Here is a 21,139-nt window from a genome sequence, read left to right on the forward strand (position 1 = left end):
CATGCCCAGTGGCCAGCTTAGGACCAAGCTGGAGCACCATTTGGCTGCCTCCAAAGATGACACACCCAAAGGCCAGAGTCAACAGGCACCGAGCCCTGATAAAGCGGACCCTGCTCGTTAAGGTCAGCCTCTGTACAACAGCTCCTCCACTATAGTCATGACCAGCCTTCAATCATTTAGACTGACGGTCAGTCCCTGCCAACAGCATTCAAGGCTCAACTAAAAGAGGAGGGCACACGCAACCCACACAAGGCACATACCTGGAGCACTTGGCTCAAGTGACCAGGGAGACTGTGCCATTGGAACCCACAGGGCACCTATTACATAAGGCCACTTTACCAAGACTGAGAGACATAGCACCTCTACCTAACACTTAGAAACAAACACAAGGAAGCAGCCAAAATAAGGAAACAAAGAAATATGTTCCAAATGAAAGAATAGAACAAAGCTCCAGAAAAAAGACTATAAACAAATGGAGACAAGCAAGCTACTAGATGCAGAGTTCAAAACACTTGTTATAAGGATGTTCAGTGATCTCTGGGAGAACTTCCAATAAAGAGACAGGAGACATAAAAATGGAGATAGAAAACATAAAAAAGAAGCATTTAGAAATGAAGAATATGATAACTAAAATGAAAACATTAAAGGGAATCAACAATAGATTAGATGAAGCAGAGGACTGAATTAACAATTTGGAAGATAAGATAGCAGAAAACATCCGATGAGAACAGCACAAAGAATCCAAAAGAATGAGGATAGTTTCAGGGGCTTCTGGGACACCATATCAAGTGTACCAACATTATAAAGGTACTAGAAAATGAAGAGAGAGCGCAAGGAATTGAAAACATATTTGAAGAAATAATGACAGAAAACTTCCTTAACCTGGTGAAGGAAATAGACATACAAGTCCAGAAGCTCAAAGAGTCCCAAACAAGATGAACCCAAAGACACCCACACCAAGAAACATCATAATTAAAATGCCAAAGACATTAGCAAAATGTTAAAGACAGAGAGAATCTTAAAAGCAGCAAGAAAAAAATCAAAGCAGTTAATTACCTGTAAGGCAAACCCCATACGACAGTCAGCTGATTTCTCAACAGAAACTTTGCAGGCCAGGAGGGACTGGCAGAAAATATTTAAAGTGCTGAAAAGCAAGCGTCTATTAATACAACCAAGATTACTCTACCCAGCAAAGCTATTGTTAAGAATCAAAGAACAGATAAAGAGCTTCCCAGACAAGAATAAGCTAAAGGAGTTCAGCACCACCAAACCAGTATTACAAGAAATGTTAAAGGGACGTTTTTAAGAAGAAAAAAAAAGATTAAAAAATATATGAATAATAAAATGGCAATACCTATGTATCTTATCAACAGTTACCTCAGATGTAAGTGGATTATATGCTACAATCAAAAGACATAGGGTGGCTGAATGGATGAGGAAACAAGACCCTTACATATGCTGCCTACAAGAGAATCACTTCAGATTGAAAGAGACACACAGACTGAAAGTAAAGGAATGGAAAAATTTATTTCATGAAAGTGAGAAAACAACAACAAAAAAAGCTGAGGTAGTAATACTGGTACCAGGCAAAATAGACTTTAAACCAAGGCTCTAACAAGAGACAAAGAAGGACCCAGTAATTCCACTTCTGGGTATTTTTCTGAAGAAATTCAAAACACTAGTTTAAAAGGATGTTTGCATCTATATGTTTCATTACATCATTATTTAAAATAGCAAAGAAGTGGAAGCAACCTAAAAGTGTCCAGTAACAGATGAATGGATAAGGAAGAAGTGGTACATATGAGTATATACAACAGAATATTACTCAGACATAAAAAAAATCATGAAATATTTTTTCCTAAGTCAGAATAGTTGAATTTCCCTAACAATTTATTATATCTTCCTCTATTTCTATTCCTATTACTTTACTTGTTTTAGTAAATAAAATCGTAACTTGTCACTGAAATTTTCCTGTCTGTCACATATTTTTATTCTATATGGATTACTCACAACCTGACATTTCAGTCTATTCTTTTAGCTTCCCAATTATAATAACTGACCTTTTTACACTTCTAATAAAAATGTTGAAATAAGAACTAAATTTAAGGTTGTATTGTCATTAAAATTAGAAGAGAATATATTTAAGATGACTTCTATTCTGAATCAAACATCTTGTGCCCATCACCTGAAGATAGACATTCTCAGAAACACGGTGCATCTGCAGGAGCTGCGAGTACCAGCATCACCTGTCTGTCTGAGCCAATCCTGGTTCTGAGGTTGCCTTTTCACTGTTGTTCAAACATTTCAGTTGTTCTTCATGCAAGGGAAAAGCACCACTGTAATTCAGTGAAAGGCTTTAGGACTTGAAATGCATTTCAAATAAAAAATGTTCGTGTTCCAAGTGTGTCTATTTACATGAGCATCCAGACTGCTGTCTGATACAAAATTGGGTTCTTTTCAAGGTTCTTTTCCATCAAGGAGTCACCTCTGTTGCATTTTACCATTCTTGCAGGCATATAACCCAGAAATATACACAGGTCTTCTTATTTGTAGTGTCTCTGCCCAGAGGAAAAAACAAAGTACACTTAACTTAGTTCACATATAGATGTTAAAGGAGGTTGAAGACTATAGGAAATATAAAAAAATATGAATGGTTTATGATTTATTAGAAGTTCATTGTCAACAACCAGGAGGCTTTATTTTTTTCAGATATGTGCTGAATGAATAAATGATTTAATTTGCTGAAAATCTCTAAATTTTCATCTCAAGTCCTACTTAGGAAATCTATGTATAGAAACCTTGTTACCTCTTAAATGTAGTGTGCTCAAAGCCATTCCCTTTTTCTTCCTTCTTAAAGTAAGTTCTGTTTCTCAGCTTTCCTATTTTTGGATAAATACATTTCCCAAGTTTCTCAGGTTCAAAAATTGGTTGTGGAGAAGAATAAAAGAGGGTGTTCTTTCACATATTGCCATCATCCTGCTTTGTCACAACACCTTCCAAATCTTCAGTCTCTCCTCTCTCTATCAATCCAAGCATTACCAGATTGTTCTAAAACATTGCTTTCGTGATGTCAAGTGCCTACTGGGAACTGTCCACAGAGGAGAGCCCCACATCTGCTTTTCTGGATGGCCTTCAACATTGTGCACAATCTGTCCCTTTTTCCTACCTCCTCACTTCTGACTCTCCAATAGCAGCAGCACAAACCAGTAACAATGACAATAATAACTACACTTATTTAATATGTGCCAGGCACTGCCAAAGCGCTATTTTAAGTGCTTTAGATAAGTCATTTAATTTTCGGAATAACTCTTTAAGTTGGTATATATTAATCATGCTCATTTTACAGAAGTTAAGTTACTTGCCTATATACGGTTTGTATATGAAGAGTCAGAATTTAAATACAGAAAATCTAGTTCCAAGTTTCTATATTTTTAACTCCTCTGCTGTTCTTCCTTTTTGGTAACACACTTATTTACTAAGGTCGCTGTTTGTGTTTTCTTGTTTGTTTTGTTTTGAATATGCTTGCTAGATTTTGCCTTTTTTCTTGTTCTTTCTCTCTAACACCCATATGAGAAATTTCCCCCAAATCTTTCCACTGTTAACCCAAAGTTTCTCTCTGTTGAAGTATAATTTGGTCCCATAAAATCTGCCATAGGTATTTTAGTCCACAGCCTTTTCTCTGCGAAGTTTCTGTAACCTCTACAACAATATTTTATCATTTTCCTTCTTGGCTTATACTCTGTTTTGTATACGGTTGTCCCCAGTTGTCTTCACGGGTACATTCCAAGACCCCCAGTGGATGTCTGAAACCATGGGTGTACCGAACCCTACACACACACACACACACACACACACACACACTATTTTTTCCTATACATACCTATGATAAGCTTTAATTTATAAATTAGGCACAGTTAAGAGATCGAGAGCAACAATAATAAAGTAGAATAATTATAACAATATACTGTGATAAAAATTATGTGACTGTGGTCTCTCTCTTAGATAACGGATCTGGTAGCCCAGATGGCTACTAATGGGTGGGTAGCGTATATAGCCTGGATGTGCAGGACCAACAGGTCCTGGTGGGATGGAGCGGGATTCGGGAGATTTAATCACGCTACTCAGAATGGCACACAATTTCAAAGTTATGAATTGTTTCTGGAATTTTCCATTTAATATTTTCTAACTGTGGTTGAGCACAGGTAACTGAAACTGGAAAGTGAAATAGCGGATAAGGCGGGGACAACGACGACTAACTGTAGGTTTTATTTTGCCCACAAGATTTTAATAATGTTTTCTGAGTCTTGATGTTTTTTCATTTCAATTCCTCTTCCCAGACATTTGTAAAATGTTAAATAAGGTTAGTAATCCTGGTTCTCATCCGAATTCACTGAGAAGACCCCATGCTTTTCTACCTAATCAAATAAAGTTGTGTTCAAATCTCAGCTCTGCCTAAGCGTAACCTTAGGGCAATTTCATTTACCCATCTTTCCTCATTTCTAAAATGTAGAAAAGAATATCTGCATTTTAGAGTTGTGTTAGTTTTTAGAGATAATATACATGTATGCAAATCATTAGCACATAATGGCTTTTTTTATTCGTGTAGCCTTTGGTCTGGAGCCTTGTTAAATATATTCTATCAACAGTTTCCCCCCAACTCCTCATGCCTACATGTCCCTTAAAAGATCTCTACTTATGATCATCTTGACTGCATAATCAAGCCTGTTTTATTTGTGTTAGTATTAACAGTCTGTCCAGTCTGGAAGTAAGATGTGCTGTTGTGTCATTTCCAGAGTTCCTTTTAGGACTTGTTTTATTGAAAGCTCTTCTGTTAGCAGTCTGCTGCCTTCTGACGGACGAGCTCTGGATAATAATAAACGGCAGTCCCATATTTCTTGTAAATTCTTGGTTAGGTGTCTGCCACGTGGTCTACATTATTTAGTTGCAGGTAATTTGTTGATTAGATGTAAAATATGTAAAACATGGAGTGCCTTTACCACAGTCGGAGCTGATATCTCTGATCAGTCTCCTTATAAAGGCAGTTTGGCAATATGATTCAGAAGGCTTTTTCATGCAATTTTCAGTTTTGGTGCCTTTAGAATTCAGATTTGTTCACTGTGCATGCTTTTTATTCAAGAATCTTTGAGTTCTTTGCTTCCATCCGGCATCATGTGTTTGAGGTTGCATTTTATGAATGTGAAACCTTTCACATGCTTACTAAATGATTTATGTTTTATTTCTGACTCATGTGTTCTTAAACGTACCAGCTGCTGCTTAGTTAAAAATGTAATTTAATTTGACTGACACATGAGGTTTATAGTTCATAAACATGGATATATTTTCCTTGTTTGTATTCATACGCCTGTTGGTCCATATGTTAATGTATTTCTTGATTTAATTTCATTATTTTAGAAACCAATAAAAACAACAACAAAAGCCTTGTGAAAGACTTGTTATTTTTTTGAAAGCATGTTTCTATTTTTTGGAATTCACACTTGTGCTTACACAATTTCTTTCTATATCAGTGTTTTCTAGGTTCTCTATTTTAGGAATTTTATTTTATTTTATTTTTTAGCAGAGAACAGCTTTTGATACTGATATAATTTTATTTTGTATTTATGGAAACAATGGTATTTTGAATGTGTGAAAGAAACATTTCTCCTCAGTTGCTTGGTGTCATGTTAAGAATTGAATGGCCAGATTTAATTACATACATAGTAGATTGTTGTGAATCCATTAATTTATATTGGTGGTTCTTAACAATTTGGGGGTCAGAAAGCCTCCTGTAAAATTGATGTTTACTTTGTTCCTTCTTACCAATGACTATGCATTAGTTGGCTTTAAAAAGAAACATAAACTTGTTTTACTTTAGCAGAGAACAGCTTTTGATATCAATTTTATATTTATTAAATTATATCTCTGGGAACAGTTGTTTTTGGGTGTGTGATAGAAACATTTCTCCTCAGTTAACTTTTTGAAACAGTTAAAATGGTCACTAAAGCATCAGATAAACTAATAGCAACCCCAACCAAGTATGCTTTTGTTTACATAAAAGCTAAGTGACGTCTGTATGGCTATGTAATAGATTAATATATAAGTAAGAAATAAGGTTTAGAAATTATAATATCCTTGTAGGAAGATTTCCCTTCTCCCCTTGAAAAGCAGTAATATACGTGTATAGGGGGAAGGGGCTGTGCGGCTGGCATTTTCTCAATTTTAGTTGGATAACAAAATCCACCTAAAAATAAAAATAAAAATGTGCACATTGGCAAAACCCAGTAAATTTACATTCTGCAGTGTTGTCCTTTTCTTGCATGACTGCAAAACATTGCTTACAACAGTTTTGTTGGCTGGTTGATTATCTTGCTGTTATTCCTAACATTACAGCAGTTGGTCCTGTGTTGGTCAACTATTTATCCTATTTTAATTAGTTCTTTAAAAATCTCTGCCTAATTTTCTCTCTTGTATTTGTAATATTATAATGTGAGCTATTAACTTAAGCACATCTTACATATTTATTCATTCAGGTAATATTTAATGAGTGTCTACTATTGTGTTAGGCTGTTTCATAGATGCTATGGAGGCTGTAGAAATAAACAAAATATTAATTCTTTTAGGCACTCTTCTCTCTGACAGTTCAGTTTTTTTAAGTGACAGAATAAAATTATTCTGATCCACATTATCGTCTCTGAGAAACCCAAGTTGCATTTGTGGGATAGTTTTAGAAAAATCAAGGGTAATGTAAAAGAGAATTTTACTCTATGCAAAGCCAGCTTCCCTGATTGGGGTTGAACATAAAAGCCTCATTTCTTTTTCCTAGCATTCACTATGTAGTGATCATAAGGTGATATATTTCAAGAGTTTCTTACATATTAAGTATTCAAAACTGCGTGTGTGTACGTATTTTATATATATGTATGTGTGTGTATATATATATATATATAAAATACATATATATGTATATATATACATATATATACACATATATATATACACATATATATATACACATATATATATATGTATGTATCCTACCCAATTTTCATTTTATTTAACCAATATGCGAGTAATGATCTGATCCTTTGTTTTTCCCGGTGGTCCAAAGGTTATATAATAAGTAGCTTAGGTCTGGGTTTATTATTTAAAACAGATTGTTATTTTTAAAGTGAGGTGTGGTAACATGTTTGCTTATTTTTAGATTCCTCATGTAAGGAAATTCTGTCACATATCTAGCCATATTCTTATGATGCAAAGGTTACTATTGTGTAGACTAGCTTTAGGAAAGGTTAAATAGCTAGGTAGAACCAAAGTGAGCAGCTTTAGGCCAGAGATATTTTTAATCCTTTCAAAGCTTTAGAAAGGAATTTTAAAGAACATGGTTGATGATGAAAATAAAAATAAAAAAAAAGCTTTTGACTCACTTGTACATGTTAGGCATGGTATAAAGCATTTTAAACCATTTTTTACATATGAGAAAAATACTGTTGTCATTCTCATTTTAAAATTGGAGAAACTGAGAAATAAGGAAGAAAAGTAATTTGCCCAAATTATCCCACTAATAAGTAGTGGAGGTAGGTTTGAGTTTTCAAGGTCTGAAGACTCCAGCTTGATCACATCAGTTCTCTATCTCTTTAGAGCTAGGCAGGTTTATTGCTTATGTCCCTGTCTTTATTTGTTTCTCATTTCACTTAGTTCTGTGAAAGAAATCAAGAGATGTCTAAAGAAGTCCATGATAATCAATTGTAAGACATCTATTTATGATTGAAGAACACATGAGATCTGTTCTTACATATATATAATCTAGTCCTAGATGTGTGGTATAGACTTGTTGATTTATGTTTGTTGAAGTTGAGGGTCTTTATGACAGAGCACTTTCTTCCTCATATCACGACCGTTTTCTGTCCTACAGGTTTTGAATGCGCAGAGAGCAGGATACAAAGCAGCCATAGTTCACAATGTTGATTCTGATGACCTCATTAGCATGGGATCCAACGACAGTAAGTACAGGTATCACTTCTCTTCTCTCCTGTTTGGCAGATCTTTTAGAACTGAAACTTAGCAGGATTTCTCTTCTCTCGTTTTCTGTTTAAAAAGCAAAATTTCTTCTCTGTTGGAAAGATATTCCCAAATTTTAACCCCCTTGGGACAACTTTATTCACAATAAAAGTAGAATTGACTTGTTCTTCTTTGAACAGTTAGCGTTTTTTTGTTTGTTTTTTTTTTGTTTACGTGTTTCATTTTAGAAGATGTATTGATATTTTGGTGAAAACCAAAGCTTTAAATAGAGATAAACATATGGAGTTCAGGATGCCATAGTAGAATTTTTATGATTTAGTTAAATATTCACAAGATTAAATTTTAGGATATGAGGGTATACTAAATAGCTACAGTATTCTTGTGGAATTTCAAAGCCACATGCTTGTTAATTTCTTTATATTTTAATGTTCTAGCTGGTTAAACCATCATAATTGTAAAATGCCTAAGTACCGTTATGAGGTTCTAGCATTTCACAAAAGTTTGACAACCACTGCTTGGAAATTAGATGAGTTGATGAAAGGATTTTACTTACCAAATAAACTGGTAATGTTGGAATTGCAGGTTTGACATATTTTTCTTCTCCTTTAACTATCTCCCTTAAAAAAATTTATTATCCTACATGATATGTCTCAAGTCAGTAACTTTTGTCACCTGTATACATTACTGTCAAAATGGAAACTTTTGTCACCTGTATACATTACTGGCAAAATTTCTAGAGTATACACACTCTAGAAATAGGCCGGAATACAAATTCAAGCTCCCACTTGTATTAACTATATAGCTTTGAGCAAGTTACTTAAACTTTGTGTGTTTTGCTGAAGGCTGAGCCCAGGGGTTAGCTCCCCTCAACACCTTCTCAAGGGTTTTGGGTTGCACAAACTTTAGTATTTGTAAACTATTTATGCTTTTGGCATGTTTTTTCCCGATAAAAATTTTGCAAGCTGGAAGTGTCAGTTCCCTTTAACTCCTATGTCTGTTTGTAAGACTATAAAATCTTTTTGTGATAATCGTATCAGTTCCTAAGAAAATGTGCTAAATATTAACAGTAGCACCTAACCATATAATCCTATTGCCATGGAAATGTTCCAACTCAATTGTACATATCAGAAATTGCTCAGAATTTTGGTTCTTGATGTAATTGCTTGGATTACTTTCTGTGATATTTTGCTCCATCCTTGCACATGTGTGTGTTTGAACATTTCATATTTCCAAAGAGAAACATAAAGATCTGTATCATTTTTCATCTCTGCTGTTGCTGGTAGAGAAGAGTAAAACATGGATTGATTATTAAAAGAGGCATGTAGGTATTCCTCTTTTCCAGGCTTAGTCCATACCCACAGGAAATAACTGCACGTGTTCCTCTCTAAGAGTAGAGGTCCTAATATCTGGGAACAAAAGGAAGTTTTAAAGCCCCTTGCTGCCAACATTTCATACAAGGAAGGTGTCTGCTTTTGTTTCAGCTAGGACGTAGGATGGGTTGACTTAGTGAGCCAATAACATTTGTCTTCTTTAGGAGGCAGCAGAATGTTATGGGGAAAACAACTTCAGAACCAGGAAATGTGGGTTTATTCCAGATTGTTTGATATATGAATTCGTCTGTGCCCTTGGGAAAGATATTTAACCTTTCTAGGCCCTTTGTTTTCACCTGTAAAAGTGTGAATAATTTTAATTTTTGTCTGGCCTGACAAGACTATGAAGATCATGAGAGCAGGTACATGAGAAAAGTATACACTGCCACGTAGTATTATCATGATATCATAGACAAATTGTAATTTAAATGGCCAGTCCTGACCTCTCCAGATTCATACATCCGATTGCCTGTTTGATATCTCCACTTGATGGCCTAACAGGTGTTTCAAATTTAATGTTTTAGTTATTGTATTCTTCACTTCTGACTAGTTCTTTTTCATGGTTTCTGTGTCCTGTTTTATGCTTGCTATCTCTTTGTTGAAGTTCTACGTTCCTTGAACATCCTTATAACCATTGTTTTGAACATTGTATCTGGTAGTTTGTTTGCCTCCATTTCATTTAGTTATTTCTCTGGAGTTTTCTCCTGTTCTTTTGTTTGGGATGTGTTTCTTTGTTTCCTCTTTTTGGCTGCCTCTCTGTGTTTGTTTCTAGGTAGATGTGCTACATCTCCCAGTCTTGTCCAGGTGGCCTTATGTAGTAGGTGTCCTGTGGGACCCTGGTACAGTCTCCCTGGTCGCCTGTGCTGGGTGCTCCAGGAGTGTCCCTTGTGTGGGTTGTATGTGCCCTCCTGTTATAGTTGAGCCTTGATTGCTATTGGCACATGAATGGGTGGGATTGACCCTCGGGCTGATTGTCTGTGGGATTTGGCCACATCCACAGGTTACTGTCTGATGTGCTAGGGCTTACCCCATGGAGCAGGGTTAGCCCCAGTGGGCTCCAGTGCCTGCTGAGACCACCCTTTCCGTGTGTCACTTGTGGGGCTAATTTGGTGGTGGTCTGCTGTGGGCTGAATCCAACCTCCAGGTATGTTGGTTCTGGGGCCTCTTGGGAGGTACTCTGGTTCAGGCACTGGTCACCCACTGTCTGTGACAGGCTGAAGACCACCTGGTAGGAGCTACAAAACGATCTGCAGTGGGTTGCTCCCTGTACTAAACCTAGAGGCACATGGGAATGGCCACACTGAGAACTGCAGACTGTTGCCACTAGTACCAGGCTTGGTGTAATTCTGCAAAAAGCCAAGACACCCTGAGTCCTGCTGCCACTTGGCAGGTCCTGTAAGGCTCGTCTGCTGATAAAGCCTCGTGTGGTATGTGAGTTGGGTGAGGCAGGGTCTCGGAGTTACCAGGGTGGGACAAATGATGTTCACCAGGTTAATGTAGATTCTGGTTTGGTGCCAAAGCTGAGCCTGGAGCGACTCAGCAAAAGTCTCAGAGCACACCAATGCCAGCTGCCACCCACCTAGGGCCCACGGACCCCCTGATAGTTGTCCAAGAAAGAATGCAGTGCTGGCGGACCTGGCTGCTCACAGAGAAAGTGCTTCTGGTGTTGGGCAAGTTGGATGGGGTGGGGTCTCAGGGAGTCATAAGGGTGGAGTGAGCAGACCACCAGGCCAATGCAGATTCAAATTTGGCTGTGTAGGGGAAGGTTCAACCCAGGAAAGACGGCGCCTGCCTGCCTGGTAGTAGTACCCCACACAGGGAAAATGGCAACTGTCCCTTTGGTCCTTGCTCTAAAGCCACACAACTCAGTCTTTTTCCATATGTCTCTGAAGCCCCCTGAGTCACTGCCTTCACTGGTGCCCAGGGTGAGTATCTGTGAGTGAGTGAGTCTGTGCGTGCGCAGTTTAAGAGGACATCTGGGTTTCCTGCAGCCTTCCATCCCACCCAGACAGTTGGAATCGCCACCATTTTTCACAGCCAGATATTGTAGGGGTTCCTCTTCCTAGCACAAGTACTGCAGTAAGGGTGCTAGGGAGCCTGGTGTGGGGCTGGGGTCCCTCGCTCCTCAGAGGGAAACCTGTGGCTGAGGTATTTCTCCCAATTTTCATCTGCTACATGGAGCTTCAGGGCCAGCCCGTTCTGCGTCTCCATCTCTCCTACCACTCTTGATGTGGCTGCTTCTTTATATCCTTAACTATAAAATTTCTGTTCCACTAGACTTCAGATAGTTCTCCAGGTTGATAGTGCAATAATTTAGTTGTAATTTTAATGTGGTCACCAGAGGAGGCAAGCACAATGTTTACCTACTCCACCATCTTGGATCTCAAAATTTAGTGTTTTTAAAGTGTTTTGTGAACTAGAACATGTTTGGTTTTTGTTTTCAGTAGTTAAATAATATTTCAGAGTCTCCAGTATGGCTACTCATATTTGCATATATCATTTCCCCCCTTTTTCATAATCTTCTGACTAAAGTGAGGATATCATAAGTCAAAGAAGTTATGTTACCTCCAATAATCATAAGCAACCCCAAAATTTCTCCTCGAGTTTATCAGAATATCTTCATGAAAGAGTAAAACATTCATTTTACAAAGGGTATATAATTTCAAGTTTTAATTATCAAGTAAATTAAATTTTAAACTATGTCGTAGAGTAACATCTCTTAGCAAGACAGAAAATATCTTTTTAAGATAAATGATTATATCAATACCTCTGCAGCTATTAAAAATGATGAGATGGGTCTTTACTGATATGACAGATTATCTGAAGTGTATATTGAGTGGAAAAAAAGCTTACACTTTTTTTTCATTACTGTATGGTCCCATTGATATAAAAATAAATTTTTTATTGATCCCATTGATATAAAAGTAGTTGTTAAATATTACTTTACTAGCCATTTTGGTTCCTGCCCTTCTGCGACTTATATGACCTCTGTGTGTGTGTGTGTGTGTGTGTAGAGGGGGAGAGAATATGAGTGGGAATGAATGATTGATTATATTTGCATAAAACAAAACCATCTGGAAGTAAAAAAAATGTATTCTACAAAGGATATCAAGATTTTAAAACATTAAAACTTGTCTTTATAAGATTAAAGAAATACACATCAGCGGTTGCTGAGGTGGGGCAGTAGTTGACTATAAAGGGGCAGGAGGAAATTTTGGGGGGTGAGTGATAGAACATTCTGTATATTGATTGTGGAGGTGGTTACATAATAACATGTATTTGTTGAAACTTACAGAACTGTTTATTCAAATAAAACCTTTGTCTTTGGATGGGAAAGATTATGATTGTTCTGTTGTCTTATAGCCCCTTCCCTTTTGAATAAATAATGAATATGCATGTTTTTAAAGAAATTTAGAACAAAGTTATTGTGAAAAATATAACAAAAAAGTCTTTCTTTTAAGCCAAATCTGTTAAATTAACTCACATTGAAAATGAGGCTACTTTTTCTATCGCAACATTAGAGGATCATTTTTTCTCTTCCTGAGTAATAGGTAATTTTTACAGAGGGTTTTTTTTTTTTTCCGTTTATTTTTTTCTTCCTTTCTTTTTTTTTTTTGACATTTGGTTTTGGTTTTGTAATATAGGTAAGAGTCAAGTTTCTTAAGATACCAGTCAAAACACAAAACTTTACCATGAACTCCAGGCTTAGGAGGAAGTAGAAATTTACCCAGCTTTCCTAGCCTATGCCCTTTCTCACTTGCCATCGGCCCTTTCACTCTGGAAAGCTTTAGATGTGTGGTGTCATTTTTCAGACTGTTGTAAAGTGGTCTTTTCTTGCATTCTTTGGCTTACACCTCTCCTGAGAATGGGTATGTACAAAAAGCTTTTTCACTTTTTCATTTAGGAATTAAGTGTAGAAAGAAAACTTTAAATTTCTTTCTCTTCTTCCTTTTCTGATAGTTAATTGTGTCTATAGAGGAATAAATCAAATGGAAATATTAAGAATAATTACTCTCAAGGGACTGTTGAGATAGTATAATAATGTATATATGTAGAATATTAGCTGTCATTATAAATATAATGTTTCTCAGCCCCTTTGAGGACTGTATAAATCTGCAATCGGGAAAATCATAAACTATGAATTCAAGTTGATTGTAATTGTTTCCAGTTGTGTTTGTTGCTATTATGAAGAAAAAATGCATATTCAATATTTATTTAAAAGGGGGATATAAGAAGAAAACAGAACAATCATAATCCTTCCCATCCAAAGACAAAGGTTTTATTTGAATAAATAATTCTATAAGTTTCAACAAATACATGTTATTATGTAACCACCTCCACAATCAATATACAGAATGTTCTATCACCCACCCCTAAAATTTCCTCCTGCCCCTTTATAGTCAACTACTGCCCCACCTCAGCAACCGCTGATGTGTATTTCTTTAATCTTATAAGGACAAGTTGTAGTGTTTTAAAATCTTGGTATCCTTTGTAGAGTACATTTTTTTTTTTTTTACTTCCAGAAGGGCAGGAATCAAAATGGCTAGTAAAGGAATATTTAACAACTACTTTTATATCAATGGGATCAATAAAAAATTTATTTTTATATCAATGGGATCATACAGTAATGAAAAAAAGTAAGCTTTTTTTCCACTCAGTGATACACTTCAGATAGTCTGTCATATCAGTAAAGACCCATCTCATCATTTTTAATAGCTGCAGAGGTATTGATATAGTCATGTATCTTAAAAAGATATTTTCTGTCTTGCTAAGAGATGTTACTCTATGACATAGTTTAAAATTTAATTTACTTGATAATTAAAACTTGAAATTATATACCCTTTGTAAAATGAATGTTTTACTCTTTCATGAAAATATTCTGATAAACTCGAGAAACTTTTGGGTTGTTAACTACTGGCTTATGATTATTGGAAGTAACATAACTTCTTTGACTTATGATATCCTCACTTTAGTCAGAAGATTAAGAAAAAGGGGGGAAATGATATATGCAAATATGAGTAGCCATACTGGAGACTCTGAAACATTATTTAACTACTGAAAACCATCAATTTAGAACAGTTATTGTGAAAAATATAACAAAAAAAAGTCTTTCTCTAAAGCCAAATCTGTTAAATTAATTCACAGCTGAAAATGAGGCTACTTTTTATGTTGATTGTACATAAAGTATAGGCTTTTTGAATAATTTCATTATTGTTTTATACAGTTGATGTGCTAAAGAAAATTGACATACCCTCTGTCTTTATTGGTGAATCATCAGCTAATTCCCTGAAAGATGAATTCACATACGAAAAAGGGTAAGTAATGGAAATAATCATGTAGATTAAAATTTTCTTTATAGTAGGTTACAATTAGATAATATTAGTTGTAATTAAAGTTCTGTTTTAGAATGAACTCTGTTGTGCTGATTTATCTCTTAAGTCATTATGATTTTAAGATTTACTATATTGTACTGTTTCCTCTGTGTATGATTGCATGTTAAAAATGTATTCATGCTAAAGAGCTTAAGGCACCAATGTTACTAAAAAGATACAACTTTTTCTTTTATAGTTTAATCAAACTATTGGTATTTAGAAACAATGTGGTTTATATTTATACGACACTTCATTAAGACATTGGTATTTTATTAAAAAGAAATTTGTTATTTTATAAATCCAAAACATAGTGTGTTAAATGACTAACTTTTAGAGACAAAAAGTTTGCTTGCAAGTTGAAAACGATTGATTTGGAATGAAAACTTCTATATGGAATTTCTCTCCAGAATCTCATTATCAAGGTAACATATAGACTGATACCAACTTAAGGAGCAGCTCTCTCATCTAATATATAAAACACTGCAAGCAACACTTCAGAGCTTCTTCCATGAAACAGATCGCCCAAATGTAGCGAGCAGGAACAAAGAACAACAATAAAAACAATAATAAAAGCAGTAATATTTATCGAGTATTTGCAAATGCCAGGCACTCATGAAACCAAGACTTTTACATTTGTTATCCATTTAATTCTCACAACAACACTACTCTAGAGGTTATTATAATCTCTTGTTATCAACATTTGCCGAAAGAGGAAGCTAGCACAATGAAATTTAATTCTAATTATTTAGGGGGAATAAATCCATGAATATTTGAGTTTAAAATGCATAAAAAGAGGGAAAGGTTTTCTGTCTCCTGTTTTTGCCATTTTCCTTTTTCAGTTTTGATATTTAAAATACCACTCATATATTATATGCTCAGCACATCTTTAAGTTAGGGGACATAATTTTGGATGTTGTATTAAAAGTAGTCAAGAAGCTGTTTTGTCAGCCATGTTTGCATAGTTGATAGAGGGGGGAGAAATCATATTTGCTATTACCTCAGTATTGTTCCCTCATTTAGAAAAATTCTGTATATCTTAATACGTATTTTAAATACTCTTTTGTTTTTAATTATAAAATCGTACACTTTTAATTAAAAAGTAATACAGAACATGCTGGTAAAATATGGAACAATTCAGAAATATAAAGCATTTAAATGAAAGCTTCTATGATGCTGTTCTATAACAACAGCTACTGTTTTAAGAAAGTTTTTAATGTTTTCCCCATATTTGAATACTCGCATTAATTAATGATAATGTGCTCATAAAATAGAACCATAAAATATATAGTATTTTGTAACATGCTTTATTTACTTAATATTTACACCCTTTCCATGTTAGTACAAGTCCACAAATTTCCTTATCCCAGCTTTTGGGACAGATGTATTGTGGATTTGAAAATTTTTCAGATTTTTAAAAGTTAAGTAACATTCCAAATAGGATTTGAGGGAGCATCTCATAATCAAACAAATTATATATATCTGCAATGAATGTATGAGTATGTTATGTCAGTTCAGTTTAGATTGACTGTCAAATGAATTGCAAACATTATTTTAAAAGTTTTTAGGTTTCAAAATTAGGCATAAGGGACTGTAGACCTCTACATACAGATCTGCCTCATACATCTGATGGCCGGCCAGCCTGCCTGCCTACCTACCTACCTACCTACCCACCTACCCACTCATTAATTTATTCTACTTTTTGTTATGGAAACTTTCAAACATACTTAAAACCAGAGAGATGAGTGTAATGAATCTTATTCAGTTTCAAAATTATCAACCCATGACCAGTTTTGTTTGGACTGTCTACCCTCTAGCCCTGCCTCACCTCCCTTTCTTCCCCACACCATGATTAGTTTGAAGCAAGTCCCAGATATCCCATCATTTCAATGTAAATATCTTAGAATATATCACTAGAAAATAAGATTATGTAAAATATAACTACATTATTCTTATTATACCTTTTCTTGAAAAAAGTAAACATTAATTGAATATCAAAACATATTGCAGTGGTTAGATTTTCCCAACTGTCTGAAATCCTTTTTTTTTTTATTATATTTTTTTAAGTATTCCAGATGTGCATACATTGCAATGGTTTTTATATCTTAAGTTTTAATTTGTCCTGTAAATTTTACCACAGTCTGGACTTTTCGATTGAGTCCTTGGGGTATTGTCTAGAATATTCCTTTGTTACTTATTTTCCCTGTAAATTGCTAATTAGATCTCGAGGTTTGTTCCAATTCAAGTGTTATTTGGGGGTTGGGAGGCACAATATTTGGTTCTCTCTTCGTGATGTTAGCACTCATTGGTAATCATTGCCTAGATCCATTAGTTCTTTAGGATTTACAAGTAATTTAATTTTATAATTCCTTCTTTATTTCTTAGCTAAAATCCTTCTATAAAGAAAAATTGCACCTTATCAGTTATTTGATTACGTTGATGTACAGTCTGTTTAGGAAAAACAGGATAAACACTTGATTCTTTCCATTTCTTTACTGTTTTTCAAAATGATTTGGATCACTAGTATCTTCCAAAGATAATTTAATGTATGTATTTAAAGTATCATAGCAAACTCATGAGTTAAAGCCTATTTAATATGCTTCAGTTGTTGCAGTTATTGTCTTTATTGGTGTTCACGTTGTACCATTTCAGACTTCTTCAAGTTTAATTTTGATTTCTTTTGATAGGAATCTTAGGAGCTTTTGATTGCTCCTTTTTTGTGTGTATGACAAGATGTTCCAGGCCCATCTTGTTCTTTTCCTCCCCCTCACCCGGAACTAGTCATTTCTTCAAGGAGCTCTGGTTCCTTTTAATTGGATATGGTATTTAGAGACCAGGGATGATCATTGCTCCTGGCTTTGTCATTATTTCTAGGGCTTTTCAGTGGACAGAGCTGTGAAATACACATGTTTTTAAAGATACAATAAATCATGAGTGTGCATACTGTTATTTCCAATTTAAATTCAGGACTATAGGATTTTTACTTTACTCAGTTGATCTTACATCTGTGTTTTATTTTTCTGCGTGTGAAGACACAAATATAATTATTTATTTATTTTTAAATTACACAACAGACTCAGAAGAACAATACCAACACTACTACGAACACTTTTAAAAAACAGGTCTTTCTCTGCTTAAGATATATCATACTATATCATGTTTTAAAGATGTGAAATAATTCTTGCATGTGCTGATTCTGTCAATTGGAAACACAAGTCTGTTTGATGATACGTTTTGCATTTCGATTTTGGGGGTTACTTTTTACTCCCATTGTGACTTTTATAATTATATGTAAACTTAAAGTCAAAAATCAACAGAACAACGCATATACAGACAAGTTCAGCTTCTATTTAAGTATTATCCACCTTGGCCCTCCTGTTCCATTCTCATCTTATAGGTAACAATTTTTAAAAGTTTTAGTTTAGTTTATTCTCTATTTTAAAAAAAGTTATAAGCAAATACCTATCTATCTCTTCTCTGCCAACTTCTGTCCTCAGTACTAAATATTATTACCCATCTTTTTTTTTTAATTAAAGTTTATTGGGGTGACAATAGTTAGTAAAGTTACATAGGTTTCAAGTGTGCAATTCTATAATACATCGTCTGTATATCACATTGTGTGTTCACCACCCAGAGTCAGTTCTCCTTCCATCAACATATATTTGACCCCATTTACCCTCTTCTACCATCCACCTCCCCACTTACCCTCTGGTAACCAATAAACTGTTGTCTGTGTCTGTGAGTTTTTGTTTCTTTTTTTGTCTTGTTCCTTTGAGATGTCTTTTTTTTTTCCTTAACAGTATATCCTGGAGATCACACAATATGAGTAGATAGATAGTCTTTATTACTTTTTACCTCCTGCATAGAACTCCATTTTGTACATGGGCCACAGTTCAATCAGCCAGTCCCCTATTACTGAACGTTGGAATTACTTACAGCCTTTTGCTGTTATGAGTAGTGCTATAGTGAATAACTTTATGTAGAAGTCTTTTCGTGTTTTTGCTACTATACCTTTGGAATAGATTCCTAGAAGTGTGATTGCTAGGTCAGAGGTTAAATTATATGTATTTTTGCTAGATGTTGCCAAATTCCTATCCATAGGCTATGTCAACAGTATATGAAAGTATCTCTTTTCCCACAGGCTCATCAACAAGGTATGTTGTCAGATTTTCGCATTTTTACTGATCAGATAGGTGAGAAATGGTATCCTCTTGTAGTTTTAATGTGTTTCTGTTATTCTGAGCAAATTTGAGCATCTAATGCATAAGAGCTATTTGCATGTCATTTTCTATGAACAGTTTATCTTTAGCCCATTTTTCTTATTACTACCTTGTTGATAATTTTCTCTATTTTAGAAGCTCTTTATTGATTAGGTATGTTAACCATTTGTTTGTGATATATTACAAGTACTTTTTCATAACTTGTTACTTTAATTTTACTTACCTGTTACTGTTTTAGTATAATCAAATGTATTAATGGTTTCCTTTGGGCTGCTTAGGAGTTTCCACTTCTAAGTTACAAAGGAATTTATCCACATTTACACTTGTATGTTTTCATTTTTAACATTAAACCTATGGCTCATTTGTATTTATCTTTTATATGGCTTGGGGAAATAGCTCATTGTATCTTTTTCCAAATAACCATCGAGTTATTCAGACACTACTCCTTAAAATATTCATCCCTTTACCCTATTTGAGATGCTGCCATATTTCCATACATAACTAAATTTCCTATTCTTTATCTCATGTCTGCTAATACCACACTGGTTTTCATTACACACTGGTTTTATAATATGCATTAGTATCGGATAGGGCTGGTCCCCCTCCTCCCACTCCTCTTTTTTAGTTTTTTCCAAGCTATTCTTGCTTGTTTGTTCTTTCAGAAATTTTTTACAACTTTATTGAGCTATATTTCACATACTATAAAATTTACTTATTTAAAGTATGCAATTCAGTGATTTAAATATATTTACAGAGTTGTACAGCCATCATCACATTATAATTCTTCCAACACCTCAAAAAGAAACCATGTATATATTTGTGGTCATCTGCTATTCCCCACATCCTCTTCCCCCAAGCCAGCCCTAGGCAACTACAAATCTACTTTTCATCTCTATGGGTTTATCTCTTCTGATCATTGCATGTAAATGGAATCATACAATATATGGTCTTTTATGATTGAAATTGTTTCACTTTGCATAATGTTTTCAAGATTCAGCCATGTTGTAGCTTTATTCTTTTTCTTTTTTCCTTTTTTTTTTTGCTGTATGGACAACATACCACATTTTGATTATCCATTTGCCAGCCAATGGATATTTAGCTTTTTTCCACATTTTGGCTATTATGAATAATGCTGCTGTGAACATTTGTGTTCCAAGTTTTGTGTGTACATATGTTTTCATTTCTCTTAGGTTTATACTTAGAATGGAATTGTAGGTTTATATGGTAACTCTGTGTTTAGCTTTTTGAGGAACTGCCAGACTGCTTTCCAGAAAGAGTGCCTGTACCATTTTATATTCCCACCAGTAATGTATAAGTATTCTAATTTCTTCTTCCAAAGGAATTTAATAATCAACTTGTCTGGCTCCAGAAAAACCTGATTTTATTTTTATTGGAATTACATTATATTTATAAATTAGGAAGAATTGACATTTTTATAATGTTAAATGTCCTTATCTGAAAACATGGTATGCCCTTCCATTTGTTCAATTCTTTTATGTACTCAGGAGGCATATTTTTAGTCTAAAGCCTATGTGAGAAAAAACATTGCTTGTATTTATTTATGACTAGATATTTTATTCTTTGCTATTGTAAGTGGGATTGATGCTTTTATTGTATCTATTAACTGGATTTTATTTGTAAATATGAAAGTTTATTTTCATATACTGATTTTATAACCTACAGTTTGACTAAATTCTCTCTTACTGTTGGTAATTTTTCTGTTGCCAGTAGGAATAGTTTTATCTTTTCCGTTCTAATCCTTATGCATCTAATTTGTTTTTGTTATTTAGCCATACTGGCCAGTACCTTCAACTGGCCAGTACCTTCAACACCATGTTAAATAGTAATGGAGACAGTAGGCATCTTTGTCTTGTTCCTCACTTTGGTGAGAAAGCTTCTTCTTTTCTCTGTTTTTTTTTTGTCATATTAAACTATCCATCAATTTCTGTCTTATTGTACTTAATTCTTTTTAACTGCTGTTCATTCTTTTAACTACTGTTTAAAAGATAGTATAGTAGTCCATTGTTCAGCTACACCTTCATTTACATAACCAGGAAAGCCACATGCTTATGGGCTCTGGAATCAGACTTGTGTGGATTCTAATCCTGGCTTCCATCAGTTCTTAGGTGTGTGACCATCAACAAAAAAAATGATCATATCTGGG

At 34.7% G+C, this 21,139-nt stretch overlaps 1 protein-coding gene across 3 annotated transcripts in view; it reads left to right on the forward strand.

Moving 5' to 3' along the window:
- The window catches only part of RNF13 (ring finger protein 13), a 128,717-nt gene that overhangs the window by 69,073 nt on the left and 38,505 nt on the right, over positions 1-21,139 (forward strand). For 2 of the 3 annotated variants that reach the window (XM_033122312.1, XM_033122322.1), the window contains exons 5-6: positions 7,910-7,997; positions 14,611-14,701. In XM_033122312.1, the coding sequence (XP_032978203.1) occupies positions 7,910-7,997; positions 14,611-14,701 (179 nt within the window). Of the gene's footprint in view, positions 1-7,909; positions 8,008-14,610; positions 14,702-21,139 lie in introns of all 3 variants that reach the window. The other variant, XM_033122332.1, reaches the window with a different exon arrangement.

Source organism: Rhinolophus ferrumequinum, chromosome 2 (genome assembly GCF_004115265.2).
Source record: "Rhinolophus ferrumequinum isolate MPI-CBG mRhiFer1 chromosome 2, mRhiFer1_v1.p, whole genome shotgun sequence".
Classification (NCBI taxonomy): Eukaryota; Metazoa; Chordata; class Mammalia; order Chiroptera; family Rhinolophidae; genus Rhinolophus; species Rhinolophus ferrumequinum.